Below are 15,061 nucleotides of genomic sequence, written 5' to 3' on the forward strand. Positions count from 1 at the left end.
GGACTTAAAGGAGCTAGTGGACTCTCTGGTAGGAGTGTATACAGAGATGGGATGTGATTCCTACAAGGGCCCAGGGTTGGCCTAGATGACCTCTGAGGTGTACCAGGTTCTGTCTGAAAGGCAACTCTGGTGCCACTGATAATTGCACCAAGGGAGCAGCTGGGCAGGGGGCACCTCCCTTCCCTGCCTGATAAAAAATGCAACAATCTGCTTCCTCGCATGAGCACAGCATCGCAGCAGTTTGGTTTAGCAAATCATTCACAGGCCCTCAAGTTTCTGTTTCCAGCTCCGAGTCGCCTGCTCGTCAGTTCTGGGGGGCGCAGTGCATGCGTGCATGGTGCATTGCTACAGCAAGGGAGGAATTCTTTCTCCCTGTACCCCATGCTCCATTTACCAATCTGTGCTCTTCTTTTCTTAATTGTTGTTTTGATCCGTGCTCTGTTGGGCTTCCCTGTGACCTGCCGTGATATTTTTGAATAAGGACAAAAACGGCGAGCGAGCACCGCTCGATCTGCTGGAATTCTTTGCTCCCCACCCCCTGCCCCAGAACAAGCTTCATGCAGCATGATCAGCTCGTCACGTTGCCAGGAATCAGGTGGCAGCTTTAAAAAAAAAACGGTCAGGACAATCTAACCGCCTGCTTCGTAAGGCTGGGAACTGCAGGAACAGAGGCTGGCGACTCTTGGCTCCCGAAAGCCATGGGCCAAGGTCGGAGGTGTTTGGAAAGCGTGTGGCTTGTCCCGTTGAAACGGTCTGAATGGTCCTCCAAGGTCATCACATGCAGAGGAAACAGAATTTTGCAAGCTTTGTCAATACAGCAGCAGCAAGCTGTTACTGGTGGAAACCTGCAGCTTTAGAATAACACCGGTTTTCAGCCCCCACACTGGCTGCTGTTGGATTTCCAGGCTCAAGTCAAAACCCTGGTTGTTACCTGCAGAGCCCTCTGGCTCAACTCCAGAATACAGACAGCTGAAGAAGGTCTGCTGGCGATGGTGCTGCCGCGTGAAATAAGGGGGATGTGGACTAGGGGGGCAGCCCTCTCTCTGGGGGCTGCCCCTCTGTGGAACTCACTCCCATGCAAGATGCACTTGGCCCTTACGCTGCATAAGGCATTAAAGTCTTTTCCAGCAGGCATTTGACCCTAGCAGTCAATGCTGGATAAGCCTTTAGCTGTAGATTTTGAAGAATGAAGGGGCTGACACATTTTATCAGAAGGACACTGATGGGTTTTATTGTGCAATCATGTCTATGCACCACCCTGAATCTAATGAGTGGGAGGTATAAATGGTACAAAATTAAATAAAAGCAAACTTACGAAACAAGTAGGGCAGTGTGCTCTTTTGAAAATGATTTGGAATGAGAGCTTGGAATTCACATAAAGGCATTACTTCTTCGCTTCTCGTTAAAGCAGCCCTGTCTTTTCAAAGGGTTCCTTGCTTGCTTGAAAGAAACCTGCTGCTGCTTTAATGAATGCTGTAAAGTGACTTAAAATAACTGCATTTTGTGTCAGGCTCATGTGAAAGCCTAAAAAAAAAAAGATTTGGCTGTGTTAAGGTAGAGCAGAGAGATGCTCCTATGAGTTCCTAAGTATTTCTTCCCAATCATTGTCAAAGCACTGACATCTAATATTTGTTCATTTAAAGGAAGTTTTGCTCGACAAGATGTCATTTGGCAATTTTGATCACCCCTCCAGTTTTCTTCCCTGGACCTTTTGGGTGGTTCCTAGTTTCCAGAGGCATGGAACATGTTTGCAAATCTCTGGGGAAAGCATTTTTTTAAGAACACATGAAAAAGAAGGCGAAGTGCGTGCAGTTTTCTTCCTTTCATGGTTTCAGCTGCATGTTCAGAATCCAGAGCTACCGTTCTCCGTAAAGAGAAAAAACCACAGCCACCATTGAAACAGCCTTTTCTTCACCAGAATTCCCTGGAGCTCTGTAATATTGGAAGTTAATAACAAGAACCCCGCAAAATAACAGTTAAAGGAAAAGGTTATATAAAAATCAGGTATGCAATAGATTGATAACTGGCAAATAGAGGGAGAAAATGTAGAAGCAGTGAAAGACTTTGTATTTCTAGGTGCGAAGATTACTGCAGATGCTGACTGCAGTCAGGAAATCAGAAGACGCTTAATCCTTGGGAGAAGAGCAATGACAAATCTCGATAAAATAGTCAAGAGCAGAGACATCACACTGACAACAAAGGTCCGCATAGTTAAAGCAATGGTGTTCCCCATAGTAACATATGGCTGCGAGAGCTGGACCATAAGGAAGGCTGAGCGAAGGAAGATCGATGCTTTTGAACTGTGGTGTTGGAGGAAAATCCTGAGAGTGCCTTGGACTGCAAGAAGATCAAACCAGTCCATCCTCCAGGAAATAAAGCCAGACTGCTCACTTGAGGGAACGATATTAAAGGCAAAACTGAAATACTTTGGCCAGATAATGAGAAGACAGGACACCCTGGAGAAGATGCTGATGCTAGGGAGAGTGGAGGGCAAAAGGAAGAGGCGCCGACCAAGGGCAAGGTGGACGGATGACATTCTAGAGGGGACGGACTCGTCCCTGGGGGAGCTGGGGGTGGTGACAACCGACAGGAAGCTCTGGCGTGGGCTGGTCCATGAGGTCACGAAGAGTCGGAAGTGACTGAACGAATAAACAACATGCAATAGAATGAAAAACTTACTTAAGCTAAGGGAAAGTAAACCAAATTTCAGATTTCATGCTTGGTGGATGTAGCAAAAGCTAGTTAAGTTCCCCCCCTGCGTGTGGGTGCATTCATTAGGGCTGCACAGCATTTCAATTCCATCTCTGAAGGGGTTTTGGAATATGCACAAACACAAACAGCACCGCAGTGTCTTAAAGCAGCTGTGTCTTTGGCTCGCATTGCGTGGCAGTGGGTGGACAGCATCCATGACTACCGAAGTTACAAAGCAATTTAACGAGGGATGCGCTGTGCTTTGCCTCCGAAGTCAAAAGAGTTCTTTGGATCCATAGCTGAAAGGATGCTTGGAGCAGACAGTCTGCACTTACCACCACCTCCTTAAGAAAGTTGCATCTTTTCCTGGCAGCCCACATGATGCTAGGAATATATTGTGGAATTGCACGCAGTACAAAGCACTGAATTTGCCACCAATATTTGCACCGAAGTGACAGCAAAATTCTTGGAAACAGTTTCTAAATGTCTGCTAAGAGAAGGGAAGAAAATGGGGTGGGGAGACCTGGATTGGATCTCTGGGCTTTGGGTGACCTTTATGCGAACTTCAGAAATATTTTGGAATTAGAACCAGCTTTTCCCCCTTTATGCCTAGATGCCCTGCTTGGTGGCAAAACAGGTTGTACAGGTGCTTCTGTCTAGCTATGTCAGCCCTTTGGGGTAGTCCAGACAAGAAGTACATCGCTGCGGGTTAAACCGCTGAGCTGCTGCGCTTGCCGATCGGAAGGTCGGCGGTTCGAACCCGCGTGACGGGGTGAGCGCCCGTTGCTAGTCCCAGCTCCTGCCAACCCAGCAGTTCGAAAACATGCAAATGTGAGTCGATTAATAGGCACCGCTTCGGCGGGAAGGTAACGGCGTTCCGAGTAGTCATGCTGGCCACACGGAGGAAGTGTCTATGGACAAATGCCGGCTCTTTGCCTTTGAAATGGAGATGAGCACCGCCCCCTAGAGTCGGACACGACTGGGCTTAATGTCAAGGGAAACCTTTACCTTACCTAAGGTTACATTAGCAGAATCTGAAAGTACATTTCTCCCCCGTTGCATTTGCAGTCCCAGAAACTAGGGAGGGTCCCTTCTGAGACATTTGCCACACCCCATTCCTTCTGTGGGCTCAGCTGCCTCTTATCTGCTGCTTAGTCTGCGGCTTTTCCTCCTGTCTCCCAAGGTCATTCCCACATATCGTTACAGATAATGAGCAATTGTGACAAAGCTATTTGTCAGAACACTATTCATGAATCTCTGATTTCTTGCCCACTAAAGCTTTCAAGCTGCTTTACTTTACCCAAGTGGCCATCCCCAGAAAATTTGACTCATTCATGTAGGATATTTATTAAGTCTTAATATACACCCCATTTTTTCCTCTGGGTTCATCCTCCCCCCCCCTCTTGTTCTGCCGACTTCTTTGCTACCCTCTCCCCTTTTCAAGGGCAGTCTTCATTTCAAAAGGCTGCCATTTGTGGGGAAAAATGGTATAAACAAATCCAATCTCTAGCCAGCCAATCATTCATTTTAACTCAAATCATTTATTGTACATGTAATGGGTAACGTATTAGTTCAGGTCTTCATTTTCCAGCTGCTCATATTTCAGCGGCAAAGGCGTTCACGCCTCAATTTTTGACCCCAATCCTCCCACCGCCCCTTCAAAGTCAGCTCAGCAGTTCCCAGCATCTCCCCAGGGCTGACCGCAGGATATGGTCAAAAAAGTCAAGATGGTGATGACGGTGTGAATGAAGCTCCACCCATTCACCTGCCATCTTGGTTTTTTTTTTACCATACCCAGTGGACTCCCCTGCTCCTACTTGTTCCAGATCAAGGCTCTGGGTCCCCACATTCCTGCTACCAGGAACCTTTTCCTTAGTTTTGCTGGATCACACTTGCAATTAAAGTGTCCCGTTTCCAAGGTTTATTCCAAAATGGATCTATACACACCTCTCAGTTATACCTCAAGCCTGGGAATGGGGAAGGGATTCTATCCAACCAAGAAAGCCAGGAGAATAAGGTGGCTCTGGATGAGCCCCTTAAACCAGTGCCAGGAAAGGATCTTTAAGGAAGGGGTTCAGGATGGAGACTTAAGCCACGGTTGTTCCCAGCTGCCAGACTTGGGTTGCAACAAATGTAATCAGCCACTAGAGGGCAGGGAAGAGATACTGAAAATATTGGGGTTTTGCTGCCACCTTGTGTCCATCTGGAGCCTTGCACCCTGGATCCAATAGACCTGCTGTTGTGTCCTCAAAATAATCAGGAATTTAGGACTAGGAGGACTTCTGAGACAGCGAAACTTCTGAGCTGGCTTTGATACTTGGATTTCATCCTAGGAAGCAGTCACATGTATAACAAACCACAACACGCTTGACACCTTAAAACGGAAAGCAGCCAAACCGTGGGGGCCGAAAGCAGGAGTTCACGAAACGCGAAGAAAATAATCTGAACAGATGCCTTCCAAAGCTGTTTCAAGCTTGCCTGAAGACCAGCTCTTTCTTACATAATCAGACGTGCAAGACTCAGCATAAACCACCCGAACAGGGGAAGAAAACCCATCCCGTTCTGCATTCATTATCAGTTTCATACAGAGGCACAGATTACATTTTATCTTCATGTTTCAAATAAGTTTTTAAAAAAAGATAGCAGTCGCTGAATTAGATGAACCTTTGGTCCGTTTTTGGACTCTAACCCTGCAAGAGAAGGGTTGTTCTTCAGACCCTGCTTGCACTACAATCCTGCAGGTAAGCCCCAGAAAACCTGCGAGATGTAACCGTACATTTTAGCTTTCACTCTCCTCCTCCCCCCTTACAAAAAAAACAAAAGAACAAGTTTCCACTCACAATCGCCGCAAACGATAACGCCTGGAAAAGATGGAACAGAAATCTCAGAAGTCAAAGGGCCCGGGAAAATCCAGATTTCAAGCTCCGTGCCTTCTCCCTATAATGAACACTGAACACCCCTAGTTCTGATGGGGTGGGGGGGATCTTTGCAACGAGTCTTGAGGCCTCCCTCCCAGCTATAGACCTGCTGAGACCCCCATCCCGGAGAATTCCCCCGGATTTAAAAATGGAAGAGGAGAACCAGGGCTCAGCCTGTCTTTCTCAGGCGGACCTCAAACAACCCAAGAGGATTCGGCCCCCTTGCTCTCTCGCACAGTGATTCTCTTCCACACCTTGCCCTCCCACCGAATAGGAGAGCTGCACAGCTGCTGCACACACACAGTCACAGCCTCCCCTTCCCCATCTTGGTTTAGTCCCCAAATGCCAGGCGAGGGGGGGGAAGCAGCTGAACGGAAGGTCACAGCTCCTCAGTCTGTTCCAAGACCCCCTTTCCGGGCTGGTCAGATTCAGTCCATGCCACCGGCGCCAGATTTTGGCCTGGAGGGAGATCGCTAGGCCGGAGTCCTTCCAAATGTGCAGGTCTGCCTTCTGGGAAAACCTCCGTGTAGTTGCTTGGCAGGGTCTCCCCATCCTTCTGAAGCCCCGAGAGCACGGGGTCTCTGATCAAGGTGCTGGGGGCATCGTCCTTGCGGTGAGGTGGGTGAGCTTGCTCCATCCAGAGGCGCTCCTTGGCCTCCCAGGCCCTCTGCTCAGCATCCTTGCCCAGGGAATTGACAATTCTAGAAGATGCATCATTGTGGAGGGACCTAGAAAAAACTGGACAGGAGGGGGACAGGGAGCATGAGTGACACGCACAACAGGTCGGGTGAGCCACAAAGGGGCCAAAAGACCCCTGAGGCGTCCTCTGCCTTCCCCACTCATCTGCACTCCAGCAGCCACTTTTCTCTTTCATCCTGACAACAGCGCAGGTTCTGTCAATTCTCAACGTGGGTTGTGCAATCTGTGTTGGTAGGAGAAGTCTTGAACCTGCTTTTAAGTTGACCTGATTCAAGCTTTTTTTTTTTTATCCATTCAATCGTGCCCAATTCTCAGAATGCCTGGACCAGTCCCTGCAGCTTTCTTGCTAGGGTTTTTCAGAAGTGGTTTGCCATTGCCTGCTTCCCAGGGCTGAGAGAGAGTGACTGGCCCAAGGTCACCCAGCTGGCTTTGTGCCCAAGGCGGGACTAGAACTCCCAGTCTCCCAGTTTCTAGCCTGATGCCTTTACCACTACACCAAACTGGCTCTCAATTCTAGCTTAGGGTGCTTTAAAAGTCAAACTTCTTCTCGTTTTAAGGTATTGTAAGTCCCCTCTGAGGTACCCTGATTGGGCAAAACTCACACAAGCTAGGAACTTCAACCGAAACACAGATTTGACTCTGTGATATGTGCAGAAGTTACCTAAAAATCTGGTGGTCCTTGGGATCCAAATATGGCTCCTTGGGAATCCCATGGAGGGTCAAGTATTTTGCTCTCACTTGGTGGATCTGGTTTATATATTTGTGCCTAAAGCTCATGAGACAGAAACACAGTTGACTCCTCAGTGTGTTCCTCTCAATGGAGCTAAACTCCGCCGTGGACTTCCGACTTGAGTGAGGACCATAAATCAAGGTAATCGACATTTGGCTCTTCAGCAGAGTTAATCATCAACTGTTCTGCTATTATTGCCAACTAGTTATTTAAGGCTGATAGACAGCACGCTCCAGCAACTTCAGCACCTCCTCTTCTCTCTGCCCAGGTGCCCACCCACCTACACGGCCCCCTCGCTCACCTCGCACAGGTACGAAGTCACCCCCCGTCTCGGTTTTGTTGCGGGTGAAAGGGCCGATGGACGGAAAGATGATCAGTGAGAAAGACAGCAGCAAGACCTGCGGAGTCACAGAGAAAAGGGGTCTGGCATCTTTCTTCCATCAACAGTCCACAGCTGGAGTAGACCAGAAGGGTCTACAGCCAGTGATGCCAGTTTGCATCGCTTTGTAAGGAGTTAGGATAAAAATTGTAAAGGAAGAGGAAAAGAAGTGTAACAACAGCCATGGCCTATTAGGACAAAAGAAAATCTCCATGCAGGGAAGCAATCTCTCTCTGAATATCAGTTTCTGGGGGGCAAGCAGAGGTGGCCTATGGAAGTTGGATGAGTGGCTTCAGTTCACCCTCTCTGAGGCATATGGCCGGGCCCCATTGAATACATAAAGTTGGGCTGGACGTACTGTTGGCCTAACCCCTCTTAAAACAGGAACCTTTCCCCACTGCAGAAGTGGAGTCCTCTGCACCCCTCCTTGAGTCATCAGAAAACAACATGGGCACGAAGTTTGCTATTTCCTTTGGCAGACCCATCCCTGCTTCTCTGACCCCAATTGCTACTGTCCCCTGACTTCCCTCCGGGGTCCTGGGTGGCAGAAACTATGTAAGGGAAATCTTGGATGCTGGAAAGAAAAAGGAGTTTTGCAAAATACGGCAAAGGAGACTCCAGTGGACACCTCCGCCTGTCTCTTCAGCAAGGCATCAGTCCATCCATTGGGCAAATGATGAGGAAGGCATTCAGACAGCTACAAAGACCCTGGCTTAATATGCTCAGTAATATATGAAGACCGCAGCTTTCTTAGTTAGTTTCCAAGTTCCTGAAATCCAACCACTTTTTTAAAAATCCGATTAAGACGTTGTGTGAATGGTGCTTCCTTGGTCATGCCCTGCTACTTGGGGCTTGACAGCCTAATGGTTTTTAGACACCTCAAGGCTGCCATTGAATGGTGTTGGGAGGGGGGGGCTTTAATGCGGATAAAACTCAGGATGATTTAAGCCTGTGATAGGCTGTGGGTGAGATGAAGGCCATCTCATGGGGGACAGAGGGGAAAAAGAGAGGTTGCTGAGGCAAGTTCATGCAAAAGAGTCACAGTTTGGCTAAAGGGTTTAGACCAGTGCTTTTCAAACTCAGCAACTTTAAGAAGTCCACACGTCTTAAAGTTGCCAAGTTGAAAAAACACTGGTTTAGGTGCTACTTCAGTGTCTCTTATTTTATTATTTATTGTATTTATCCAGTTTGTCCCCACCCATCTCCTCCCTTCAGGGGACTCTGGGCAGTTTACAGTAATCAATTAAAACAATAATAAAATCCACAATATAAAATTACAATAATAAATTAATATAAATAAGAGTAAAAAATAAAAAAGTCCAAGTGGCAGGAGAATCTAAAGCAGTCCAAGTGTGGGAGGAGTGGTCTATAGCAGCCATCCCCATGTAGATCTATTCCCCACTCCACCCCAGCGAGGCGGCAGAGCCAGGTCTTCAGACTCCTCTGAAAGGCCAGGAGCGATGGGGCCAATCTCACCTCCGGGGGCAGCATGTTCCACAGGGCGGGCGCCACTGCAGAGAAGGCCCGCTTCCTGGGCCCCGCCAAACGAAGTTGGCTTAGAGAAGGGGTCCGCAGCCTGCCCTCTCTGCACGGATCGGGTGGGACGGGCTGATGTCATGGGGAAGAGGCGGTCCCTCAGGTAACCCGGTCCCATGCCATGTAGGGCTTTAAAGGTGATAACCAACACCTTGAAGTGGACCCGGAAGCAGACTGGCACCCAAAGCAGCTCGCGCAGCAGCAGTATCCAAAACAGCTTGCGCAGCTGCATTCTGGCCCAGCTAAACTTATGCTAAACTGCCTGGGAAAAGTGAAATAATGATTGAGCGCCACTGTCCCCGTATCTATGCGCGCGCACATGCACACAATCCCTGACATACCGCAACACATGTGCTTGTTTGTGCCGCCTTGCTGCTGGACTGCATCACTATAACCTGGAGCTTCTTTAGCTGCTGCAGAAGAGACCTAGGACAACGGAAAGAAGAGAGAAGGCGGCTCTGTGTTAGGAATCCTGGGTCGGTTTTGAGGGGGCAGTGGGTGAATCCAGAAAATTAACAGGGTCAGAATCTCTTGTGTTGATCCAATGGATGCCCGGCACACTGGGGGTGTTGGGAATGGGGGAATGGGCAGGAAAGAATCAGAGGTGTTGTGGAACACCCCATCTTTATTCCCTCCAGTGGCAGAACACTGCTTCAGGTAAATTAGAGTTCAGTACAAACACTGGAGCGAAATCAAGGAAACGGAATGGAACCACTGCTCCCATTTACGTGCGCTTTGCACATTCAGGTTTATTCTGAAGCGCCACTGAATTGCCAGGTTGCCAAAATGCCCCATGCAGTTGACGACTTACAAGTTCTGCTTCTCCAGGTGAACTACCTTCCGCTGTAGCTCCTGGTTCTGAGCCGTGCAAGCCGACATCCTGAAAAGCAAAGCCCAACAGAGGTCAACAGGGCAGAACCGCAGTCCCAGGGAGGCCGGTCATCCTTTAAGTCCTCCGGTCTGACATAATTAGTGCAAAGGAGAAACTGATCAACAGGCTGGGTCGTGGTGGTGCCTAAAGATCTCACCAACCCTAAACGTATTAATGCCAATGGCTCCTTTAGGATTTTCCTCAACGTCTCAGGACAGGAGGAAAAGTTATATTCCCCCCTCCCCAAAAGGAACCGCAATCCTGATCCTGACTTGTTTTTTTTTCAAAATCTGCCTGTTCAGAACAAAGACGCCTTGATCCATGCTCTAGTTTAGCTGTTGCTGATCAGATCCCACTCAAAACGATGGAGGACGAGAACATGGGAAAACAGCATACCGGCTTTCCAAACCGTCGATGTATTCCTTCCGCTTCTTACGACTTTCTTGGGCAGACTGTTTGTTGCGGATCTTCCTGCGGATCTTCTTGAGAACGCGCTCCTCATACTGCCAATGCAAAGAGATCCCGCTTAGCTATTCGTTTCACTTTTACCTATATCCGTTTTTTAAGAGCTTTCGGTCCATTTATGAAGAAATATGCAAATGTCCTAAGTCCTTATTTTTTTTTTAAAAAACACTTCAACGAAATTCTCATTATATTCACTTTGGGCAACGGGACCAGTGTTTTCCAGTGAGTGTGGTTCAGTGCAGTTGTGATACTTGAGCAATGGGGGCGGGGGGCGGGGCGGGTAGAGATTTAGGAACTCTGGATGAGTTCCTAAATTCTTAAATTCTGAATCATTTATCCCTGGGAAGCTATGAATTGCTCAAGGTTGCATAAAACGACGTTTCAATTTTCTCCCACTTTCGTGACTAGCATTTGGGATACACAAGGTATGCCTTATAGTCTCAAGTTGCTCCAATAAGCTTAGCCAGTACTAAAGGACCTCTAATCTTATGGGACTTCCTGCTGGACTTCCTGAATCTTGTAAACTGCTCTGGATAAAGCAAGATAGGGAGCCACACGACAGGCACGGGGTGAGAATGTTTTCCTGAGTAAGCCCCAGTGAAAGGCATGGGGGCTGCTCAAGAATGGGAGGCCTGATATACTTGACATATGCTCTGAATACGAATTAGCAGTCCCTGCTTTCCCAGATGACATCCAAGGCAAAGCATGGCCTAAGCTCTATTTACCTTGGTGAGAGGGAGCTGAGTTGAAAGTGTCACACCTTCCTTGGTCAACAATTTTTTCTCATCCTCAGTCAGCACCAGCTCCTGGCAAGTCCCTGGGGTCTGCCTCATCACTGATGGATTCACGGGCTGCTGGTGCTGGAACATCACAAGGTAAAATGATCTGACTCAGTAAAAAGCATCTTCAAGTGTTCTTAGAAAAACTCAACCATTAAAAAATAAACTGGGTTTCTAGACATCATCGTCATCATTATTGGGACAGAAATACTTGCCATTTCAGAGTTGTTTGAAAGAAGGAGGTCCTTAATAGTTAATGTGCAGGAGGGTGGATTCTGATGGGTGGCATTTAGTACTTGCCTCTCCTCTGGATAAAATCCAGCAGCCCACATATCTGCAGAGAAATTAAGGAGGGAACCTTCTGGTTAGGGAACAAAGAACTTCAGCTTTCAAGTGTGCGTGAGGGAAGTTGCTTTGGAGCAGATATAGTCTGTTCTTCCAGTTCCTTACTATCTTATCTGGCTGGCAGCAACTCCTCAGGGGTCAGTCAGGCCCTTCTGGTTACTTGCTAATCTGAATTGTTGTTACCGTTGTTGTTTTTTAAGCTAATAGTCTATTTCATGCTTGATATCAAGGTTAACTTGAGTACACACCTGGAGGAGGAAAATATTAATCTGATACTAAAAGCCCAGATATTTTAAAAGGTGTTCCAGGTTCCATCCTGCAACAACCAGGATCCAACGAGTCTCGAAAACTCTCCTGCTTCACTGTTAATTATTTTCTGCCGCTTAAGGAAAATGTCACACCCTACACCTCTTTCTTTGGTGCCACCTTAACTGGTCCAAACCCTAGCTGGCGTTTGGGGTCTCATTGTGTTTCAGTGGTGACTTCAAGCAATGGATTCTGCCACATCAGAGAGTGAAGATCTTCCAGGCGAGATCCATTTCTTCCCTGTTTCAGCCTCACTGGGGGGAATATTGCCTTGTGTCGTAATTGTAATCTGATGGAGGAGTCTGTCATTTTCAGAGCCCTTCGGCGGCACATTTCCTCAGCTGTTTCCAAGCCAGCAAACCAAATACCACTTCTGTCATCACAAGCTGCCTTACAGTCCCAGGAAAAGATGCGGCTGTTTTAAGGCGTTACAGACACACGCCATTTTTGTGCTCCTGTATATTCTGAAGCACCTTTTGGAGATCAGATCGGACGCCTGGCACAGCTGTACTTGTCAGCCTCACGCTTGGGAGGGCAGCCACAACTACGCATGATCTGTCCACGGGATTGTGATTTAATGTGTTCAAACAACCAGGATTTGCAAGCCAATCACACTGGTGGAAGCCAATTTATCTACGTATCTCGTTTGTTTGGGGGCGACTAACCATAATCGAGCTACAGATATCATTTGATACGGACAAAATAAACCCTCTGTACATTGCTGAACCATGATCCTCATTTTCCTTCTCCATTTACCAAACTGAGTATGGCTGATGAGAGTTGGGGTTCAGGAGCAACCAAATGACCAGATGGTGTGTTTCCAGGCACTAAGTCTTCCTGGCTTAGTTTCTCCACTTACTGCCATCAAAAGACGTGATGTGGCAGCAAGCTATTGTTCCCATGGAAATTTAATAAACCGGTTCAGAATCATGTCTTATTTTCATGTGTGAACACAATGAGAGCCCTTCTCCTAAGTGCCCCAGAGATGTTGGTTCACCTGGTTTCACGTTCAAGGAAGGAGAAATAGGGCACTCACCAAAGTCTATGGACACTTCCATCTCTCTCAGCTCAGTGACTGGTCCTTTTAGGACAGGCAACGCTTGGCAGGACTCCGGACGGGGGGCATAGGCCAGGTCCATGAATGAGCTTCCATCTGAGTAGGCCCCCGGGCTTCCAGCTGGAACATAATGTGGGGGGCTGTCCAGCTGATCAGAATTTGGATCCTCAGATATACCGCTGTCACTGGCAGCTGGAGACCAGCTTGGAGAATCTAAGACAGTGTTTGTACCTCCCAGGACAGAGTTGATGAAATCGTCATTCTCCTGAGTATTCAGCAAATCCTATAGAGAGAATGCAGAAGGAGCTGTCCATGAAGAAGCAACTTCCATGAAGTGGCCTACAAGGAAACAAAGCTTCAACCGAGCCAACTAGAAACTGATTTCCTTTTGGATGCTCCATAAACCATTAATAACATTCTGAACATTTGTAGTCATGCAGTAGAGTCACTTGCAAGACAGGGCTGTGCAGAAATGTGAGAAATACATGAATGGATGAATGAATGAATGAATGAATGAATGAATGAATGAATGAATGAATGAATGAATGCCCTGAAACAGGATATTCTCAGTTTTCAATTCATTGAAAAATAAGCAACTTTAGTCGCAAAGAGGGTAATACGTAATAAGAAAAATACCTAGTAAAATTTAAGACACCGGAATTACACTGGGGAATTCAGGCACCCCTCTCCCCAGTATGTCTACTGCTCTTTTGTTGCCTAAGGTTTGCCAAATAATAATGATCAGAACATTTTCCACTGGGAACTGATGGTTTTGCCAAGGGCACCATCAGCCACTCAAGGTAGGCCAGTTAAGGAAACAGACTGGGCAACTGATACTGGAACTCTGCGTTATTGATATCGGCTATAATAGCAGAATCTTGAAAGCTTGACCGTGTTTTCCTCTTAGGCGAAAGGGAGGCAAGGTGGGGCAGCCTTCAGTTTCTTTTTAGCACCTTCTACCTTTTCCAGGCTTAATTCATGTTTTGTTGCAGGTCTGTCTATCCCTCCTCCAAGGCCATCTCAGCGTACCCATCTCCTTCCAGGAGATGTCATTGTGCTTCTTACACAATGGTACAGTATATTCTTTTAAGGCCCCATCCTACCACCATTCTTTAACTCTCTCCCATTTCTGGAATTAACCTGCAAGGGTTGGGCTGCAAGATTTTGCTCGAGCACAGGATATTTTCAGTGCTCTTGGCCCGAATGGAGCAGTTAACCCTATTCTCCAAAATCCTGCCCAGCTGCTGCCCCCCTTTCTCAGCCCAGCACCATCTGCTCACTCTCTCTTCCTGTGCCATCCAAAGGGCCTCTGAGGATCCCAGCTCCACATTGCGGAGGACTCCATCCTTCCTGTCAAAGAGGAGATCGAGCAGCTCCATGCCGTCAAAACTGGGGCAGGCCATGACTGTGAGGGAGAGAAGAACAGTTAGAGGCTCAGGACTTTCTGCTCCTTGTTATGCAGAGCTGGCTGGACCCAACAAACGGGGTAGCTAAACATGGAGTTAGTTGAACTTGTTGGTGGAAACCAAGCCTTAACCGGTTGCATAAACCCACCTGTCACATTGCGCCATGATATGGTTTGCTGGTTTGGCCCTAGCAGGTTATGGGAAGAGAGCAATTGTGGCTGATCACCCTAAGTTTAGAGTATAGTTGCTGTGCGTGACCCCCAACCAGATTCCTCTTAAAGTGTCTGCCTGCCGTGCATCTGGTTTCCACACCTCTCTGTCTCAGCGTTTCTTTTTCTCTGTGCCCGAGACCAGAGAAAATATTCTTTCTGTTGCTCATGGCTGCAAATCACGTTAATCCGTGCTTCACTTGAAACAGGGTTTACTAAATTAACCCTGGGTTTACACAGTGCACTGAGATACAAACTACCCCTCCACATTTTCACCTAGGACGTTGTGTGAATCCAGGCAGTATCCTGAGCTAAACAGAATACGAAGCTGAGATTCTAGCGGGCATGGCTGGATATCCCTGCCTAGTTTCCACCAGCTAGCATCGTCCTCACTCAGCAATCAGGTGCAGCCTCCCTGGTGCTCCAGAGACATTCACAGGCTGGATAAGATGCTGATCTCTCATTCCCAGTGAATTCAGATCCTCTTCTCAGATACCCATAAATACTCCAGACTCCTATTCTTTTAGGATGCATTTGGGGTTTGAGAACTTCGAAAGTGGCTTTTAATGAAGAAGCCAGTTAGATATTCGATCCCTCTACCACACAATAGTCCATGCTGATTTAAAATTGCTTCCTGGGATTTCAGACCAGGTCCCGCCAGTAAATCCTG

At 47.5% G+C, this 15,061-nt stretch overlaps 1 protein-coding gene across 1 annotated transcript; it reads right to left on the reverse strand.

The window, feature by feature from the left end:
* Positions 1–4,216: 4,216 nt before the first annotated feature.
* On the reverse strand, positions 4,217–14,306 carry CREB3L3 (cAMP responsive element binding protein 3 like 3). The gene is made up of 9 exons (XM_063290942.1): positions 14,057–14,306; positions 12,756–13,059; positions 11,284–11,402; positions 11,015–11,140; positions 10,221–10,327; positions 9,765–9,833; positions 9,295–9,379; positions 7,340–7,436; positions 4,217–6,347 (listed from the first exon to the last, which is right to left on the reverse strand). Exons 1-9 carry the CDS (start codon positions 14,177–14,179, stop codon positions 5,989–5,991), a joined length of 1,389 nt encoding a protein of 462 aa, XP_063147012.1. The 5' UTR covers positions 14,180–14,306; the 3' UTR covers positions 4,217–5,988.
* Positions 14,307–15,061: the final 755 nt, after the last annotated feature.

The sequence above is a fragment of the Candoia aspera genome, chromosome 1 (genome assembly GCF_035149785.1).
Source record: "Candoia aspera isolate rCanAsp1 chromosome 1, rCanAsp1.hap2, whole genome shotgun sequence".
Lineage (NCBI taxonomy): Eukaryota > Metazoa > Chordata > Lepidosauria > Squamata > Boidae > Candoia > Candoia aspera.

Excerpts from the sequence above, each read along its gene's own strand:
- CREB3L3 (XM_063290942.1), bottom strand. The coding sequence starts at position 14,179 with ATGGCCTGCCCCAGTTTTGACGGCATGGAGCTGCTCGATCTCCTCTTT. Across the intron at positions 13,060-14,056 it reads GGATGGCACAGGAAGAGAGA|GATTTGCTGAATACTCAGGA; the intron begins GTGAGCAGATGG and ends TTCTCTCTATAG. Across the intron at positions 9,380-9,764 it reads CACCTGGAGAAGCAGAACTT|GTCTCTTCTGCAGCAGCTAA; the intron begins GTAAGTCGTCAA and ends CCGTTGTCCTAG.